Below are 21250 nucleotides of genomic sequence, written 5' to 3'. Positions count from 1 at the left end.
ACCTAAAAAAATAGTAGTCGTAATGCTTGCCAAAAAATACATGGAGGTATTTATTTATGGAATCAAGGTTCTTACTTCCTACATGATTTAAGTAAAACTTTTTGTTATCATTTGATGCTTAAATGCAATGGATATGTTAATTACATCATAATCTAGTATAAGGACATACCCAGTGCATGAGGCTCTCGTCTCTACAGGGTTTGGGGAGGGTCATAACTCATAATGTTCACAGCCTTAAGCTTGCTTTCGCAGAAAAGCTGTTTCCAAGCTCGAACCTGTGACCTCTTGGTCACATCATAATCTAGTCGAGTTAATATTTTGACAATAAGAAAAAGAATGCTAACCGGTTGCGTGGTTCTTGCGTCTAGACACAAGAGCGTGCAAAAAGACTGCTCATCCCCAGTGAAATCGAAAACTCTATCCAAATCAATGTTTCTGTGTGCATTTCATTTGTTCTAGCAGTGGTACAGGGGCTACACGATTGGTTAGCATTCTCTTGCCCTTTGAAAATTTAACTTCTCCATGTGTTGATATAATAGTTTGAAAATTATTTAAAAGAATCAATTCTATTTCAATGTTTAAATTATAATTTTTAAGGGAAAATGTTCTATGAGCAGCCAAGGCTGGTACGTATGCTAGCACCTTTGTACCTATCTCTCTTCTCACATAAAATGATCTTATTGCCCTTTAATATATGATATTGTTGCAGTCCCTATACCACTTGCTCAAAGAACCCTCTCCCAATTTTTTAAATCAGAATCACTTTAGCTTATAGTGAATCCATGGAATATCCCAGCATCTAACGTTCAAAGGATATCATAATATCATATCATCTAATCAACATGACAAAAGTAAGTTACCAAAAAATGACAAAATTGCTGTTGTGTAGGAAATAGTCCCACAGAAGGTGTTTCCAACCCTATTCACTTTATTTATTCATAGTTTTTTAATACAGTTCAAGCGGCTTACCTGGTTGGTCTGTGTAAACTATAGACAGTTGATGAACCCTGGCGTCTTACATCCAACATCGTGTTTTAGTTTTAAAGGGAAGCAGTTTTCTATCCAGGAGTGTGACCTAAGCCAGCATTCCCATGTGTCTATCTCTCTCCTCCTAAAAAACAAGGGGCAGAGATGTCTTTTCATATGGAGGAGGAGAGAGATAGACTCATGGGAGTGTTGGCGTATGCCACACTCTCGAATAGATGTCTTTTTCCTTTTTTTTTTAGGGAGAGTGTTTCCTATGTTGCTAGTGTGGGGAGGAATCTGCATGTCACACCAATGGATTTTTTTGAAAAAAATATCCTCTACATAAGGCCCATATTTTTAGAGTAAATGAGAAAAGGCATAAAGTTCTCTGCACTGGGGCGCAGGATGCACCCAGACACCTGGAGCCTAGAGGGTGTGCAAAATGACCGGCCCGCCCCCATGAATGGCGGTAATCCCACCCATTTCCCGGGCCATGTGTTTGCGCCCAGATTCGGTCCTGGGCAGAGAATAGCACCCCATGAGAAAAATATTACAGAAAGGACAAGAGATCGCTGCCTATGGCATTTTTAATTTTACGGTGATTGGACGGTAATTTCATATGCTCCCATGTCTGGGTACGTGATCATGCATCATTCTTTTTCCCTTAAAAAAATTATGTATGACGGAAACTGCACATTGGTGGTCTGACAATCTTTTCCCTTTTAGGATTTTTTTTCATAATAAATGTAAACTTTATTAAAACAGAAAATTAAAGTAAATTCATCAGACAACAACCATCGTAGTTTGGGTGTGATTGTTTCCATTTTTAGTGTGCCCTTCTTCTCCAAAATTGTCTTCATTGATGCTTTTAATGTTTGTGAATTAATTGGCCTACTGGTTAAAAGAAAACTTTGGATTTCAATGCTATCCTAGTCTTGTGGAGGGCCTAAATCTAATTGCCCGTGACCCTACTTAGGAGTTGAGGTCCCCTAAACTAATAGTGTTTGTGGTCAAGACTCAAAGAGGCAAAGCACCAATGCTCAAGGACAATGAATGCTTGCCTGAGAAAAAGAAGAGATAATAGATAAAAAGGACAATGAGTGCCTGACTTCCAAGAACACTAGATGTTTGATATGGGTTTTGTATAGAGATTGGAGAAAGAAAATTCTGTGTGTAAAGGAAAGTGGCCGCTCCTTTTATCACTCACCTCCCCACCAGTCCTCTTTCTTAAGGTCCTACCTCACATGCAACCACTAACAGTGGACACCCAGTAGAGCTCTTAGAATCCAGACAGCCAATCTGAGCTTAATTCTCCACACATTCTAGCATGTGAATGTTGATTCCAACTTGAATCAAAGATTTTTCGCCGAAGTGATCGCTCACATTAAGACACATATGGTACAGAGTCACAGAGGAGCTCATGCTTGTGTCTAAATCAATTCAAGCTAGAATTTGGAAGAAGAGCAGCAGAAGGCTGAGATGTATAACCCATTCTTATCCAAGACAAGATATAATGGAAGACAAAAGTAAAGAGAAGCAATTGGATTGCTTGGGGACGAAGAGGACCACAGCGATAATTGCAGTATGGAGGTCACCTCTCCTGCCTTCGATCCATCCCATCACTGGTTTCATACTTTCAAAAACCAAAATGAATGCACTGGTATAGGGAGAAGAGAAGTTCAGATTCATATTAATAACACAATGATGTCAACTTAATTAATAGTAGACAATGATATAATTATTAATTTATTATCATTCTTCATTAAGGGTGGGAGCTTGTGGGGCATTGATGGAATGAGGAGGGACAGAAAGATGGGCTACTATGGATGAAAAAGAAGGTTGGAATAGTATGGAATGTAAAGGAGGTGGGAGCATGTGATGGAGAGGGTCACAACTCACATGGGTAGAAAGCACAAAGAAGGAAAAGAGGGATGGGAATAAACAAAGTACAAGGAGAACTCCCCCATGGACAACTCAGGAAATTAAACTTAATTAAGCTGTAGTTTAACATTGGATTTTATTTTTATCCATTGTGATATGTTCTTATGTGATCTTCTCATATTCAAATGAGAATGTTGAATGTGGAATGTCAGTAGTGTTTGACCTAACAGTAATAATGGAAAGCATATGAGCTGCCTGTGACACTTTCTCATCAGCCATGAGATTCATGACCAGCAGGAATAAAGTAAAAAAAAATTGCATTCTTATTGATATGTTTTGTTTTGGTGAACATAAGCATGGATCTTTCGCCATTATTAAAGGTAAAATGGGAGTAGTTTTTATTTTCATCTATGATAAAAAGTTTCCCACAACATCACTGTACTAATGCCCTCTCACTTGCCGTGATCATTTGGGCCCCATGTGGATGATACTATTATCTATATTGTCATTTGTGTGGCATAGGAGATTCCCCACACACTGGCGTTGTAGGAATCCTCTCCTTTTGTTTGAGATGGAGTAGTAATTCAGCATCCATGATAAAAACCTTCACTATACACCGACTTTAGTCTCATCTGGCTGAAATCTAATCTTCAAATCAGAAGTTAAGATTCTCTAATCTTGTATATCTACTGCTTTGAAATGCAGCTGACACAGAGTAGTTCAGATCAATGAGTTGGTAGGCCATGTCTAGTGGGTTCATTGTTGTATTTGGGTGGTGCATCACAGTTTCATCATATCTCAGTGTTTCAACTTCCTTCTCTGTTCTCAGTGTAATACTCTTCTGACCAGTCACCACAACCACATCATTCCCTTTACCAACATTTGGCTTCAATTGTCGTAATCGAAATGAAAATTTATTGGGGGACCCTGTCCCTGTAGTCTCTACTGTCCAGAATCTTATAATGACAAGGCAGCATAATTCAAACAACTTAGAATCTTAAATGGATGGATGACAATTAACCGTATCCTCCAAAGGTAATGTGATGGCTTGGTCTGATATAGTATCAGGCTTGAACCTACTTAACACCAATAACAAACCTTGTACTCTTGTTCTGCAAATCCAAAGGTTTCATCTTAGATGTATATAGTTCCAAGTTTACACAGAAACAGCAAAGAGTAAAACACAAGTCTAGTAACCAAAAAGCAACAAAATAATCAATCTCAATCTGCCTGGTTCTTGAAACACCTGGCTATATTTCTACTTAGATGAAAAAGGGTTCTTATCAAACAGTTAGTACTTTGACCTCAATAAGGTGCATGCATAGTTAAATATTATAACAATAACTGATAATCAAGTTTCCTCTACTTTTCCATTTTTATTTTGATATTTGAGTTAGGTAAGATAAGTTTATGTCAACCGAAACATACAGTTACAAACTAAGCTTACATCAATGGAAAGAAACAAACCCAGATAATTAAGGTTGATTTATAATAATTGAAATACACATTTGGTATAATAAAGGTAGGGGAGGCACGAACAATGTCTCTGTATATGGGACCCTGTTGAGTTGTTGCTTGGTTAACATCAAAGCTAACGGTAGACATGGGAGGATCCAAGAGGATGGAAAGAGGTAGGTATAGAAAAGGAAGGTTGTGGGGAGGGGGGGTTTAGATCTCTTTTTTGGGCTATCGTTTTCAGATCAACTCTCCTTTCCTTTGTTTCTTACAGATAAAGAGAAGGAAAGAAAAAGAGAGGGAGACGGTTGAGTAGTAAGCGGAAGGGGCTGTGTTGCTTAGCTTGCATTCTACCACATATCACACTCCAGCTTTGAGTGAAACATACATACAAACATGTGGGGTGCATATCCTATGAAAGAAATCATGCCCACACGATCATGTAAAAGACTTAAATACCCATGTGACACGAATTGCACGTCCAGATGATCTAAAGATTCTAAACTCAAATTTAACTGCCATTAATATCCTCAGACTTGGTCATGGTAGACATGATTTGAAAGGTCAGTTAAGAGTTTTTATTCCCTTTCCCCACCCTTTTTTTAGTACAGATTTGTTAGTCTACGGTGTAACTTCACGAAAGTATTGCAGAGAAGAAAACAGAGAAGAAGGAGAAAGACGAGAGTACAAGACAAAGCAACAAAAATCAAGGCATATTTACTCCAAATAGCAAATTGGCATCTTTCTTGGGAGTTGGTTTTTGGTTTTTGCAGTGGAGATGGAAGAATTACTAATAAAAAAAACCAAAGAAATAGTAATGAAGACTGTTTGATAGTGATGCCCCCTCTTCCCTTCTTTTCCCGTCTCTATAGTCTTTGATGAGACTTTTGCTTCGTATGAAAGAGAGGTGGATACGACAGGGGATGGGCCCCACTTCAGACGAAAGGCTAAAACATGGAGCATGTGTAGTGGAGCCCACCAGCTGTTTTTGTTGTTGCTTCGACCGTTGGGCGTGGTTTCCCTGGATTGAGCTCCAGTCCAGGGAGCCCAGTACGCTTAGGGGCATCTAGCCGTTGGGCTGTGCTGCACATATTCTTAAGTGTGCGTCGAGGTGTGTGCGGTACAGCCCAACCCTTAGATGCGCCTTGGGCGCTCCTTGGGGATTGAGCTTCCTAGAGAGGAGTTGGATCCGATTTTTTTGCCCCTACATTGACTTCTTCTCTAGAGGGAGCCCAACGACAAATCTCGATGGCTCACTGGCATGTGTCGAGATGTGTGTGGCATCCAACCGTTGGATGCTCCTTTTGACACTCCCTGGACATTGGGCTCCCTGGAGAGATGGATCGTGATCCTTTGCCATTGCCTGTCTGTGCGGTTAGTGTGCAGCCTTGTACGTTCACCCTTGCCTGTGCAAGGCTACATGTCAGCCGTATAGGCAGCGACAACAAAGGATCCAAATTAGGGATGTAAAACTGATCAGATTTGGCTCAGATCCAAATATTCTTTTACCGAATACGAATACCACTCAACCGCTTTACATGCGGAGCAAATTCGAATTTTCGACCATTCGTTTACATCTCTGCCTTGTGTAACCCAGACCTTCCTCCCCCTAGCGGAAACAATTCGCATACAATCTATATCTCTTAGATCATGATTCTCTTTTCCTCATATTCTAGAATCTATTGAACCTTCACAAACCCTCAAGATCATTATTTACTTAATTTTTTATTATTAAATATACGGATTATCTCTAAACGAATACGGATATTCCTAAATAGATATAAATGCATATCGGATTTGGATTTTCAGTTATCCATTTACATCCCTAATCCAAATTCTCTATCTCTCTCTTAAAAGCATGCATCCATGCAAACATAGGGCATGCCATGACATCATATCTTCATTACGATCACCGTCATCAACACCGACCTCGTGCTCTACGAATGATAATGATCTCCTACCGTATAAGATTCCATAGCCACGTGGTCTTTTATAACATACTCCCTAAAGTCTTTCTTTTCCTCCCCAAGTGGCAGCCCTTCCATAAATCTAGGGTTTCAAAAACGAAAACGGTCAATCCCTATTGATTCATCGATTCTTGAAACTCGTGTGAAACCTAATAATATTCCTAAAAAAAAGAAATAATGGGAAGGAAACTCACATTACACCTTAATTTAATCCGATCCATCTTAAGTTCTTAACTGCCAGCTTGTGTGGAGAGAAACGTGTTGGGGTCAGGGAGAGAGGTTGCCGGTAGGTATAACGGTAATAAATGGGAAATCAGACTTGCTTTGATACGTAGACAGGAGGATTTTGAGCTTATTAAGTAAAAGTATAATAGTGGTGCTTGCTTGACTCATTTGCTGAGTCATGGAAGGGCAATTTGGGAAAGAGTGAAGACAAAGTTGTCGTAAAACACAGTACTAAGCACTAAGCATCACCAGGCCACCGGCAGTCCAACCTGCACCACCATCAAAGTCAGGTTGGCTTGGCTAGTCTGGTGTAGTGCCAGTGTAGTGCAGTGAAGAGCAAGGAAAATGATAGTGGTTGTTGTTGTCTTCCCTTTGTCCCTGCATTAGTTACCCTCCTCTTACTCTCCTTAACCTCTTCCTCCTCCTTAGCTCCCTCTACCTCTCCTCCTCTCTTTCTGTGCTTTTCTGTTGCTGGTTCATTCTCTTCCTTCATATTTCTAGATTTCCAAACAATGAGAGTGGTTTTCTGGTAGAATTGATCTTCGAGACTTCGACTATTTCTCTCAATTTCTCTGTTTTTTTTTCCTCTCTCTCTTTCTTCCTTACTCTGCTAGCTATGGAAGGTACTGAGGATTGCTGTGTAAAAGTTGCTGTTCATATACGTCCACTCATCGGTGATGAAAGGCTTCAAGGATGTAAAGATTGTATCACCGTCGTTTCCGGAAAACCCCAGGTACTTACATTTCCCTTTTCTTCGCAGTGTAGAGTCGCAGTTTGGTTGAAAAGATGGTGAGTCTTCAGGTTGTCAATTAAGTTGTCAGTTATGGTTTGGGTTGGTTTCTTATCGGATTTAGGTGCACTCAGTAGCCATACATACTTCTCTGGATCAGAAACGATTGGGAGAGATCTGGATCTATGATTTGTTGCAGTTAGGTTACTGAGAATTGGGTTGGGTTCCTTTCTTGTAGTGTGAGACTACTTTATTCTTATGAGAAACCGACGACCCTAATTGTCTTATTCGACCGTTAGTAATGGAGTGGCTTTCTTTTGCTTCTTTTGTTCTTCCTCTGCTTGGGAAATCAGTTTTCATGATCTGATGTTTGGACTTTTGGTCTTGAATTGACTCATCTATTGCTCTTGTCATATATGCGTCGTTTCGATTCAGCGGCTAAAATTGAACCAATTTTCCGTCTTTTTGTCCTTGGGTAGACCCGATTTCCCTTCCTTGTTATGCCGGATCTTTTGAAACTTGCACTGGCTTCAGGGTTGCTTCTTTTGTTAATTTGCAGAGTTTAATGCATTAGTAATTTCAGCTCCTTTTTGGATAATTCCTTGTACATTTTTTTTTTTTGGTCTTTTAATTCGGAAAGAAGAAATGGATTATCCGGTTGATTGTAAATGGATTTTCCTAGTGAATGCCCGGGAGGATTTATTTCTCTGGAGTCTATTTTGTTCCTTTGTAATGTATCTCATTCCCAGCTCGTTCGCTTGCCAGCTTTTCCCTCCTTCCCCTTCTTAATCTTGGGTAGCTACAGCGGTTTATTGTATCTAGCCAGAAATTTTCTTTACTTAGAAATCATTTATACTGAACTAGTTAATGCCCGGGAGGATTTATTTCTCTGGAGTCTATTTTGTTCCTTTGTAATGTATCTCATTCCCAGCTCGTTCGCTCGCCAGGCTTTTCCCTCCTTCTCCTTCTTAATCTTGGGTAGCTACAGCGGTTTATTGTATCTAGCCAGAAATTTTCTTTACTTAGAAATCATTTATACTGAACTTTACACCCGTAGTTCCATCATTCTCTAGTCATATCATAAGTGTCTATTAGGTTTAAAATCTGTAACATTAAGGGGTTGTGATGTTTCCATCTTTAGACTTTCCAGCTAGGATGGTGGGTTTAGCCCCTATCTCTCCTCCTTAAGAGCCCTTAGTGCATTTTTTTATTCTTAAAATTGTTCCCCTTCTAGTCATGATAGAGACCCTGCAAGCAAACTCTTCTGATTTCCATTGTGATTTGGAGGGTGGAATGCAGTTTGTCTTTAATAGCACAGCACCATACAAGCCAAAAAATTGAGGGGAAACCACTGAAGTAGATTTTTTTTTTCTTCCCTAGTGCTGATTTGTTATCCAGTGTTGACACCTTAATAATTTTTTTTGGTAAATGAATATATTACCGAACCCCAAGGGGGGGCAGGGAAAAGAGAACCAATGTCCAAGAAGAAAAAGAAAAATAGGGGAAAAAGGGGGGGAAGGGGGAAAACGCGACCAACCAGCCTACGCAGAGGAGGTAGGCCGCAAGAGGGCAATATCAAGGCCCCAATAAGACAAAATGTGCCTGTTCCTAAGCGTGTCCATGGAATGTCTCTGTCGTATACAGCTGAGCTTGGAAGAAACATCGAAGGAGATGGCTTTCCAAATCACGTCAAAGGCTCTAGATTTGGAAGTCCATCTTCTGAGGTTTCTTTCCAACCATATATGGTGAATTGCAGTGCTAAAAACTAGCTTCCCAATAGTGTCACAGATGGAGTTCCCTGGAAAAGTCTTGAGCAATTAGAGCCATTCACGGTTAAAGCTCCGGGCCCTTCTGCTACGCGGCCAAATAGATGACATGGCCTTATTCAAAATGGTGGAGGTGAAGGGGCAGTCAAAGAAGAGGTGAGGGGTGTCTTCTTGGCCAATCCAACAAAGATGACAAGAGGGGGGAGCGGGGATGGTGCGGTGGATGAGGAAGCCTTGGGTAGGCAGGCAAGGTCTGAGGGCTCTCCAAACAGTGAGACTGTGGCGGGGGATGTGGCTTGTGAACTAGACTAATTTGTGCTAGGGGACAGGAGGGCTTGGGTCTCTGGAAAGGTTCCAAGCAGAAGAAGAGGTGAAGATACCGTTGGGAGAGGGAAGCCAGATAACCTTCTCCGCATGATGTAGAGTGGGGGACTGTAAGGGGGGTAGAGTTGCCCAGATCTGGGAGATGATGGCAGGGTTGAGAGATGGGGGCGGAGACCAGGAGCTAGAGGAGATGAGGGCGGAGACAGGGGCATCCTTAGGGAGCCCAGAGGAGTAGATGGCTCTGGGGCCAAGCACATTATAGAGGATCCCAAGAGGGTGCCATGGGTCGAGCCAGAGGGAGGTGGAGGTGCCATTAGCGATGGAAGAGGAGATTCCATGGAGAGCAAGGGGGCGAAGAGAGAGAATCTTTCGCCAAATCCAAGAGGAGTCAGCAGGGATTTTGACGGTCCATATGGAGTCAGATTTAAGGAGGGGAGATTGGACCCAGGTGACCCAGATTGAGTCCTAGTGGGAAGCAATTTTCCAGAGGAGTTTAAGAATGCCCGCTGACACCTTAATATTATTCATCAAAATATTGTAATTCCTGAGTTCACAGCCTCCATATTAGGTTTATAGCCTTACATTAATGGGTTTTCCACCACTAATATTATCATCCCTCTCAGAACAGGACCATAAACTTGGCTAGAATAGAATTCAAAGTCTTTGCTGCCACTATCTCTCTTGATTTGTATCTCCATCATCACCGTTATCATATTTAACAATATCAACAGCTGTTCTGTTTTCAATTTGAAACATTACTGATTTACTGTTGCCTAAAATTAAGCTTAGGTTAATCTTGAGTGCATAACACCAGCTTCTGTTACACTGGAGAACTGTGGGACTAATCAAGTCAAAGGGAAAAGTATTTTCCTTGGCAATACTGTACTGGTCTGTCAGGAGTGCATTTCCCAAAATACTTTTTGTTGCTTTTCCCTCTTACCTGGTTGAGCTTGAAATCATTGCATACCGACTTGCTGAGGATCAGCATGCATGGTGGCTTAGCAAGCTGGGCAACTAAGGGACTATTATAGGTTTATATATATATATATATATATAGTTGCTTTAGACTAGCCGACCTAATAAGCACCCTGGACAGTTGTAAATATCAGGAATAACCCTGCTACTTTCATAGTTGTCAAGGCGTTGCCTACATGCCTTGGTGTTGCCTTAGTTTCCCCCCCCCCCCCCCGCATCCACCGCCTTTGGTCATCTAGCCGTCTTGACATCTATGACTACGTTTACACTTTGACACTCCCCCTCAAGCAAGAGCATATGCATCACCCATACCAGCTTGGAACAAAGCTGTAAGAACAGAGTCTTGAAATGGGCCTTATTAATAGTGGGTATTATCTTGCCAGTAAGTATCTGAGAGCATATGCATCACCCATACCAGCTTGGAACAAAGCTGTAAGAACAGAGTCTTGAAATGGGGCTTATTCATAGTGGGTATTATCTTGTCAGCAAGGATCTGACTACGAGCAGACTGAAGCTCTGAATTAACTCCAGACAAAAATTTGACCACCTAAAACTCAATTTTTTGATGTTTTTATGTTTTCAAATCAGTAGTAAGAAGCTGTAAGAACAGAGTCTTGAAATGGGCCTTATTTATAGTGGGTATTATCTTGCCAGCAAGTATCTGACTACGAGCAGACTGAAGCTCTGAATTAACTCCAGACAAATATTTAACCACCTGAAACTCAACTTTTTGATGTTTTTATGTTTTCAAATCAGTAGTTAGAAGCAGGTATACATTAAGTTCTTACCACACGCCTTAGAGCATTTACTTACTCACAGTTCTTTCTCCTGTTTCTAATTAAAATTACTCATAAAGATCATAGACGAGAGAGAAAATCTTTCTTTTACATCAACTCCTTTGACATTAATATAGGCTCTCACAGCTTGATCCTACAATAGGTAATTAGAGGAGTCATTCAGCTTAATGGCAGTAATTTGAACATTCACGGTTAGGACTTCATCATTACTTGACATCTTCACAAAATTGGAGAAACCAGAGAAGGTGATATCACAGCCAAGAAAGGTACGATATAACCCTCAACCAGCATCACAGACTAGATCAACTAGATCTCGACAATTACACAACTAATAGAACCAGAAGTGATATTTAGCAGCAGAACACCAAATCGATAAGGACACAGTAACAAATAGAGAGTAACAGAAACTGAAGCACATTTGAGAGAAGGTAGAGAACCTGTTATCTTCAATTGATATCAACAGGGTAGGAAAACAGAGCACTGCAGTACTTTTAGTCGTGACTGGATGTTTTGGTGAAACCAGTAGCAGAGAATCATGTTACCACGTCAGAAGTTATCGAACTTTATAGCCTCCTCAAAACAGAACCACCGAAACACAAATTCAGAAGAAGAAATCCCTCGCTAGTATAATCAATATCAGGTCAGAAAAAAACTTGCATCTGCAACACTTCTCCAGGTTGAACAAGTATGGTATCTCTACCTTGTTTTGAACTTCAGAATAACAAGGGATTATGCTTAGAACACAACCACAACCACAGATACTGCAACCAACATGGTTGCAATGCAGAGGCACAATAAATGGATGGAGTCTAAAGTAGTCTAAACCCATTAATCTTAATCAGACACAGAAGCTTGATCCCCAAGATACTTCGACAGCAGACAATAGTGATTAGAAAGAGAGATATCACTGTTTAGTGAAGCTCTGGTACCATGTTACTTCACTAAACCGTAAATCATATCTGAATAGAGAAGAAAATTGATGGAAAAAAAGGATTTGAGAAAGGAAGAGAAAAGTTAGGAAGAAGAGAGATCGTTAGGGAGAAGAATATCCCACACAATCTCATTATATATAGGGATTTTCTTATTGACATCACATAAGGTGTCAAATAATTTGTAACCTTACATTTTTACCCTTTTAGTATAACACATTTTTTTTCAATGAGGTTAAATCCTGTCATTTCACATGTGTACTCGAAAAATGTACAAGATAATGACAAATAATTTTCAAAAATCCTTTTTTACCCTAAACTTTAAAAACTTTTGGGAATACGACAAAACAAGATCAATAGCCAAAACAGTGATGTTTATAAGGCTACGGCTGATCATTACCGACATTATGTGGAGTTTAAACCGGGAGATATGCTGATGGTTCATGTCAATCCCGTAGGTTCCAACCTGTGTCAACACTAAGCTCCACCCCAAGAAGATGAGTCCCTACAAAGTGCTGAAATGTATCGGACCAAACACTTAATGTGCTCGAGTGTTACCTGCTGATATGACCATAAGCAACATCTTCAATGTGGCTGACTTACATCTTTATGAGGGACATCACTCAGATGGTGGTGATAGGGAATAAATGCTGAAGCTGCCCCAACTCAAGCCACCTACTGATGATACCATAGTTTTCAAGGCGTCTAGGCGATCCAAAGCGCTGGAGAGGGTCCAAAATTCAAGGCGATGCCAACAAGGCGACCAAGGCGCCTGGATGCCTAGGCGACGCTTTGACAACTATGGATGCTACCATTGAGGAGGTTTTGGATGACACCTATAAACTCACTTGTGGCACTAGATACCATGCATTTCTTGTCAAATGGAGGGGTCATCCATGACATGACAATACTTTGATTCATGTTGATGACTTCAATAAGCTCGATCCCAACTTGTATGAGCGTTTCATGTCTTTCACCCATTTTGAGACGAATGTTTTCAAGCCGGGGAGAGCTGATGCAGATCTGAAGACCTACATCCGTAGGAAGAAGGCCAATAGAGAGGCCAAACCGTGGCTTAGTCTTGTTGATGTTTTTGCTTTTGTTTTATTGCTTTCTATACTTAGTTTATTTTCAAGTATTTTTTTTTTGTTTAATTGAACTATGGTCTAATTCTGGTCCAATGTTGGTTCAATTTAAGTTGTTTAATTTTTAAGTCTTAGTTAACAACTAAATAAGTGGGTCCACATCACCTAAGTCGACATAGCTAGGCTTAGAGTGATTGTGAGTTGTAATTGAGTCGGTTGAGGGATGTCCCAATTAACTCAAAGTTTGTCTTTTGGCGTTATAAATAAAACCATGCGTGGGGAGCCATTTTTTAACCCTTGATTTAAAAAAAATTCAAACTTTGCTGTTGCAACTGTTCTTCTCCATTGAGATGCTTTGTGTGTGATCAAGGAAGAAGGGATTGGTGTCTGATCCAATCGACACCTTGCGGTGTGAAGCCTGGGTGGATCTATCTTGTGTTCTTGCTCTCCTACAACTGCTGGTAATTGATTCATCATCTTAATCTCAGATCACAGCCATTATCAAGTAAGTGTTGTTCTCAATTTTCTGCAACTAGAACCCTAGATTCTAGAATTTATATATAAGGTTTTTTTCCCCCTGAGATTAAGCAAACCAACAATTAGAGCATCTTGAGATTTGAATTACATGTTCACAAACCCAATATAGAACTTCTGACGGTTGGATCTTGTTATATTTCTGATTTCCTATTATACCCCTCTGTTAGAGCTGGCTTAGGTCATCCATAACTGAAATCCGATTCTGCTTTCTTAATTCAATTAGGCTACTGATTTTAGATTACTTCATGTTTGAAATCACTAATCTATTTTCCATCTTCAAACCCTAATTCCAGTACCTAAAATTACTGTTTTACCCCACTCCTATTCTCACTAGGAGTTGCCCCATATTCACTGTTTTAACCTCCTGATTTTGCTGAAACTTCAGCAAACCTTCTCTCCCCTATTTGTTACACTTGACCTCACTTACAGCCGCATTCAACTATCTGATCTTGTGTTATATGAAATCTTCCTAATCTAAACCTTCCTTTGATTGAAAGATCTTGTTTTGGGCCTTTTGGCCACTGATTTGAACACTCAAACCAGTACTATGTTACAACTTACAAGGGTTAATCAAAAGGTGTCATGTTCTATAGAGGTGTCATTTAGTCAGTCCCTTATATATATATGTATAGTTAAATATCATAAACACCCTAATGCGGGACAAAAATCGAGAAGAGGATTGAAGGAGGTAGAAGAAGAAACCAGAGGGGGAGGGGAGAAATCAAATAGAAGAAAGGGGAAGAAGAAGCCATGAGAAGAAGGGGGACGGGTGTGTGCACACACGCACAAACTTTCTTTTCTAATTCATTCTTGCATTCCTTCCTAATCTCTACTGTATTACATGCTTATAAAGAAGAAAACTTCCTTACATGAAAATAGAAACCCAACTGAAAATGGAAAACTAAGGCTATCTTTGGTATCATTTTTCTTTTTGATTTTTGCCTATTTAACATAAATCAATAACGAAAATCATTTTTTATCAAAACATAAAAATGGTTGGTAACCAATAGACATAAAATGGTTTTTTTGAAGAAATGGTTTGGTATCCCTATGTGCAAAATGGTTTTTTTGAAAAAATGGGTTAAGAGATGCTCCCTTCACCCTCCTTCCTTATAACTCGATACTTTTCCGTTTCCTTCCCAGGTCTTGCTGTGCAACCATGGAAGTGGGTAGAATTACATTTACAGAATATCCAGGAAAGGAAAAGAAAAATAAATATAGAAATCCCAATTCAAATTCAAATTGCAGGAATCGCTGATGAATGATTCAATAATGAGTGGAAATGGGAAAATAGGAAAGATTTCAGTCGGTTGTGCTCGGTCTTGCAGGAAGGGATTTAAAAATCAAAAAGAGAAATTGGTTTTGTGTAACAGATGGGTTTGATTTTGGGAAGAAAGTGGGAATTAAAGAGAGTATACTGTCAGTCGATTAGAAAGATGAAAATGGAAAAAGGAAATGGAGATGATAGGTTGCGGCTACTAGGTTTGGAGTATTAAAAAAAATGGAGAAGATGAGACGGTTCAGTCAGTGGGTTTTGGAAAATGGGAAGGTCAAAGTGCTGATAAAATTTTTGGCCAATGTAGATGGAGATGGGAAGAAGAAATAGAGAGGAAGAGCTATGGAATCTGGGTGATGGAGATCAGAAATGAGGGAAATGGGTTTTGGTCGGATTGCAGATGGTGATGGCGGTTTCCATCGGTGAAACAGAGAGATTAGGGGAAATTTGTAGAAGAAGAAGTGTGGGTGGGGTTGCATGAAGAAGGAGATGAGGGAGGAAGAAGAGGAAGAAGAAGAAGAAAAAAAGAAAGGGTCGATCTTCTAATTAAACACGAAATGACACTTCTACCCTTTGATTTTTAGACTTAGGAACATGTGCTCTTTAAAGTGCCCGAAAAAATGACCAAAAGTGATTTTTGGCCAAAACACATAAATGGGTCCTGACCTATTTTTGGTTTTTGTTTTTTTTCAATCTTTTTTAAATAGAAATAGGCTCCATAAACGATACCAAACGCAACCAAAAACGTTTTTTAAGGCAAAAATCAAAAATAAAAACTATACCAAAGATGGCCTAAATATCCTAGGAAATATATCAAATATAAAATTACCCAAAAGAGATACTACGTGATCTACCCAATCTCCTAAAATAAGATGAAATAAATAAAAGATATTATCTTGCTAAATAAAATAAATTCCTAAAATACTACTAAATCTAAAAGACCCAAATCTGATACGGTTCATCTTGGTCTGGGTTCACCAATGGGTTCGGGTCAATCCATTGAAATTGTCCTGCATCAACTCTCCCGATGTTGAGAAAAACTTGTCCTCGAGTTTTAAAAAAGGAGAGGATCAACACCACTCGATCAACATCTACGATCAATAGCTTGGATGGGATGAACGTACAGATGTAATCGCAAAGACAAGGGCGACACTCCTCAAAGTACTTCAAGAGGATGACGAATTCTATGTGCCTAGCCTTAATGTCTTCAGCCGTATTCATAGGGCCATATGTGTCACCTTCCATTGTGTTCTTGACCTCCACAGTTTCAATCTCAAGTTCCTCAGACCCTCTTGGCTGGTCACGATCAACACAGTTGTTAAAAGGCCAAGTTCCTTGGTCTCGACCTCATAGCCCACTAATGCGAACATATTGCTTTCGATGTCTTCCACATGAGTCTTCAGTAGCAGGAACTTCGCGGGCTGGATCTTCCTTGAAGACAGAAATTACTGAAACTTCTTCATTCTCAATCAGCGTTGCTTCAACGTCAGGCTCTTCAGGGACTGTCCTATTAGCAGGCGGGGCAGCCATTTGCATTTCAGGGATAACTGGAAGGTTTTTCAAGACCTCTCCAATCAAACGATCCAACCGTTCAAGTCTCGAGAGCTCTTCATGCTGTGTTGATTTGTTCGTGAAATCCCATGACCATTCAGTATTGTAGTTCACTTGTAACTTACTTAGACATGAAAATCGAATATCCAGTGTAGTTCAGTATTGTAGTTCACTTGTAACTTACTTAGACATGAAAATCGAATATCCAGTGTACAACAATCATCATAAAAATTACGCCCTTGAAGAGCAGTTCTTGCTGAAACGGCACCTGGGAGTGACTGATACTGGATAAGGGCTTGAGAACTGGCAGACTTGTAAAATGTTGTCATGATCTTTTCCATAAATCCATAAGGAGAAAATTCCTGATGCAGTGCTTCCACCGTTACAGGATATAATAGGTGATGGATTGTAACCATGAGAATTCGGTTGCATTGTATCTGAGTCCTACTATTGGTCAATTCCTGTAAATATGGTGAAGTGTAGAACATTGATGGCACAATTGTAAATATAATGGGATCTATGATATCAATGGCAGAATTGTAATTCAACTGAAATTGCTAAATGGATGGCAGATTGGTAATTATGGAGATTCAACTAAAATTCTGAATGACACGTGAAAGATGGTGGGGCAAACTTGGAACAAAAAGAAAAAAAGAAAGGTCAACCCAATTATGAAGAAAAGGGGAGGGCAAATTGGAAAAAAAAAAGGACTTTAAAGGGGGACTTATCGTGTTTCAGCACTCAGCAGGGTGGAAGACGTGTTTGAGAGGGCTGAAGAGAGCCTTCGCGTGGAGTTGAAGACGTGGTGAGGAGGGTCGTTTTCCTCTGGCAGCGGGATTTTAGCAGGAATCCAGTGGAGAAACCAACAGCACAAGAATTTCGAGCCAGCAGTGGTGGAGTTCGAAATCAACGATGACTCCCACGGCAACGATGGAACCGAGCTAGAGTGCAGGGGTCCCGCAACAATGGGAACCAGGGATCTCTTCCTCTCTCTCAACTTCTTCTCTTCTCTGACCTTTTCTCCCTTTTTTTTTTTTTGGCGGGAATCGCAGGGGTGGGTCATTGGAATCGACAGAAGGAGAAAAAAAAAAAAAAAAAAGGGTGGTGTGGAGTTGTCGCTGGGCCTCGACAGGTTTTATTTTTATTTTTATGGGTTGCTGTTGGCGGAACCCCAAAGTGGGAGGGTTCGATCGAAGTTGTGGAGAGGGAAGGTGGTGGGTACAGGGAGGGTTATCGCTAAGGGAATCGGGAGTTGGAGGTGTTACGGGATTTAGAGTGCTGCGGTAATGTTGCAGCGATGGGATGGATCTGCTTAATTATTATTTATTATTTATTTGTTTTTTGGTCGCTGTTACAGTGAGGATGAAAGGGGTTTGTGGTTGGGGTTTCGTGGGAAACAAAGGGGAAGGTGGGAGTTGGTGCTGGATGCGAAAAGGGCGGCAATGAAATGGGCCGAGGAGATGGAGAGCTACCGTGAGTCGTAGCGCTAGGTTTGGCTCTGATACCAGATAATGCGGGACAGAATAGGAGAGGGGAAATCTGAGAAGAGATCAGAAGGGGGGGGGAATCAAATAGAAGAAAGGGGAAGAAGAAGCCGTGAGAAGAAGGGGGAGGGGTGTGTGCACACACACACAAACTTTCTTTTCTAATTCATTCTTGCATTCCTTCCTAATCTCTACTGTATTACGTGCTATAAAGAAGAAAACTTCCTTACATGAAAATAGAAACCCAACTAAAAATGGAAAACTAAATATCCTAGGAAATATATCAAATATAAAATTACCCAAAAGAGATACTACGTGATCTACCCAATCTCCTAAAATAAGATAAAATAAATAAAAGATATTATCTTGCTAAATAAAATAAATTCCTAAAATACTACTAAATCTAAAAGACCCAAATCTGATCCGGTTCATCTTGGTCTGGGTTCACAAATGGGTTCGGTTCAATCCATTGAAATTGTCCTGCATCACATCCCTTGATTATTATAAATACCAGAAATACCTCTACTACTTATATGGTTTAACAACCCGAAAGAAATTTCAAACTTAAAAAATTAGGTGTGGGTCAGGTGGGTTTTGCATCTAAAATTAAACCCGTACAGAATAATAACATTAAAGTGGATTTGAAGTTTTTGCACTTTGGCGATGCCCTTGATCAATTGGGCAGAAAGATTACAAGGGTGATAATGTGGAGACTTAGGGACTGTATCTGTGTTGTATTTGAAAATCCAGATTTATTAAAAACCCTGGAAATCTAAAATTGATTGAGGCTAGAGGAAGAATCCAACAGGTCTTTTACTTTTCTGATATTTTTATTGCCTCTATCGTGCTTTCAAAGGTACATGGGTATGTTGTAATTAATGAAATTTTCATGGTGGTTGTGGCTGGTGCAGGTACAAATTGGGACACATCCCTTTACTTTCGATCATGTCTATGGCAGCAGTGGTTCTCCATCATCAGCAATGTTTGAAGAATGTGTAGCTCCGCTTGTTGATGGTTTGTTTCAAGGATATAATGCCACTGTTCTTGCTTACGGTCAGGTAACACAATGACAATTTTTCGTCTGAAAATGAATCAAGTGAGAAGGGGGGGGGGGTTGGAATTGGTCATAATGTTATTTGTTGACATCCCAACATGTTGCAGACGGGTTCTGGAAAGACATATACCATGGGTACTGGCTTTAGAGATGGTTGCCAAACTGGACTAATCCCTCAAGTTATGAATGCTCTATTCAGCAAGATTGAAAGTTTGAAGCATCAGACCGAATTCCAATTGCATGTTTCCTTCATCGAGGTTCGTTTGATTCTTTTCTTTATGAATTCTGACTTCTCTTTGCATTGGTGTGCCTTCGTACATGTAGTTATGCTTGCTTATATGTTACACTTACTTTAGCCAAGAATAGAAAAATCTGTAGTCAGCAAATATAAAAACCATCAGTAGAAAGTTAAATACATAAAAAAAATTATGTCCACAGCAAGAATCGTCATGCAATGTGTGGATCATAATCAAGGCCAAAGAATGTATACTTCTCAATTAAAAAAAATATGTATGCTTCGTGCTTGTATTGACGTGCTGCAACTTGTCTGTGTTGTCGTATCACAAGAGGGTAAAACAAGGGAGCAAAGGTTGACCAATAACCCTAATTGACTGCAAAATTGATTGCCCAACTGTTTGATTTCGTAGTAAGCACATATATGGATAACAAATGCGTGAGATGCTAACTCATTCACTGCATATCAGGAAGTCCAGATTCCAGAGTCGATTAATTTATTATTATGACGATACTTATGTTTTTCTACTTGATGACTTGCTAGGTAGCAGGGTTTCCACGGTTTCAGATGTTTCTTGTGTTTTGATTTGTCCCATCGTCTCAAATCCGGCTGCTATTTTTTATTTTTTATATTTTTGATTTTGGATGACAACTTCCCAAATTCTATTTTCCTATGAAACCGACCTATATAAATATATTTGTGCTAGTTAACATGTTTATTCAATAAGTTTGGCCGTTATGTTACTGCGCTTCTTAGAAAGTCTATTCTGTGATTATATACTATGCTTTTCCTCCCTTATAGTGTGTGTGTAACCAAAGTGTTTGAATGTGAAGATTCTAAAAGAAGAAGTGCGAGACTTGTTGGATCCAACATCTGCTGTGAAATCAGATTCGCCTAATGGACATGCTACAAAAGTAACAGTCCCAGGGAAACCACCAATACAAATTCGTGAAACATCAAGCGGAGTTATAACGCTTGCTGGATCAACTGAAGTTGCTGTTTGGTCACTAAAGGAAATGGCTGCTTGCTTGGAACAAGGATCATTAAGCAGGGCAACTGGGAGTACAAACATGAACAACCAGTCCAGGTTAACACCCCACCTTTCTTTTTTAATTTTTAATTATTTTTGGGATAATTTTATTTTTTTAATTGGGAATTGTGAAGACACAGGCAGATATTAATCTTCTATGTTTTCATTCATGAACTCTGAATGAAAGATACTGTCTTGCTTCTAATGTATCTTATTTATTCATATAGGTCACCATACCTTATTAAATAATATTTAATATCTGCCTGTCTCTGATAGCTTCTGTAAAGGTTCGATCTTCCCTTCGAGTCATGCTCCATGCATCAAAAAGCCCTCATCTTAGTAATACTTTTAGGACTCCAACCTTGCTTACTGAATCCTTTTCTGTTACTGAGAAACAATTTTTTTTTCAGAGAAGATTTTATACACCAACTGGAAGAATGAACGTGTAACACACTAAATCAACACAATCCAGTTTGCATAGCAAGATGACGACTACCTTATAAAGACTCATTCTTAATCCCTTGGCCAAGTCACGCCAGTTGCTACTTGCTAGATCTAGGTCTCCATTAAAGTGAGAAAATTCTTAGAAGCAAGGTACCAAAACTCGGGTCTCGGTACCAACTCGGCCCTTGGAAAAACCGAGTCGAGATCTCGCCGAGTTGGTGCATTTTTTTTTTCCCGACTCGAAGCCTCAACTTGGTGGGTTTTAGACCGAGTTTGGGTTTGAAACTTGGTATTCAGCCTATTTTAGGCCATTTAAACACAATGACACTATCAAATTTTGCAAAAACAAAGTCCAAATATAATTCAGACCATAGGTTGGTCGGCGATGACGTACTAAAATACCCTACTCTCCACATAATTTAGTAATAGAAAGCAAGCCAAACATTTAAATAGCTAAACAATTTAAATAAGAATTAGAAATGTTAAAGTGATACATCAAACTGTTGAACAGTGTTACAACTATCATCACATAAAATGAC

At 39.7% G+C, this 21250-nt stretch overlaps 2 protein-coding genes across 4 annotated transcripts in view; one reads left to right on the top strand and one right to left on the bottom strand.

The window, feature by feature from the left end:
• Positions 1-3988, bottom strand: part of LOC122663153 (SUMO-conjugating enzyme SCE1-like) — a 32156-nt gene extending 28168 nt beyond the window's left edge. The window contains exon 1 of the mRNA XM_043858854.1: positions 3953-3988. The gene's annotated coding sequence lies outside the window, so the exon portion shown is untranslated. The remainder of the gene's footprint in view (positions 1-3952) is intronic.
• A 2988-nt stretch (positions 3989-6976) lies between these two features.
• The window catches only part of LOC122662640 (kinesin-like protein KIN-4A), a 35988-nt gene continuing 21714 nt past the window's right edge, over positions 6977-21250 (top strand). For 2 of the 3 annotated variants that reach the window (XM_043858338.1, XM_043858337.1), the window contains exons 1-4: positions 6977-7227; positions 18860-19006; positions 19110-19259; positions 20071-20324. In XM_043858338.1, coding sequence (XP_043714273.1) covers positions 7111-7227; positions 18860-19006; positions 19110-19259; positions 20071-20324 — 668 coding nt within the window. In that variant the 5' untranslated portion in view covers positions 6977-7110. The remainder of the gene's footprint in view (positions 7228-18859; positions 19007-19109; positions 19260-20070; positions 20325-21250) is intronic. The other variant, XM_043858336.1, reaches the window with a different exon arrangement.

This window comes from Telopea speciosissima, chromosome 5, assembly GCF_018873765.1.
Source record: "Telopea speciosissima isolate NSW1024214 ecotype Mountain lineage chromosome 5, Tspe_v1, whole genome shotgun sequence".
Taxonomy (NCBI): Eukaryota; Viridiplantae; Streptophyta; class Magnoliopsida; order Proteales; family Proteaceae; genus Telopea; species Telopea speciosissima.
The sequence above is the reverse complement of the archived record's forward strand: the minus strand, read 5'-3'. Positions and strand labels throughout refer to the sequence as shown.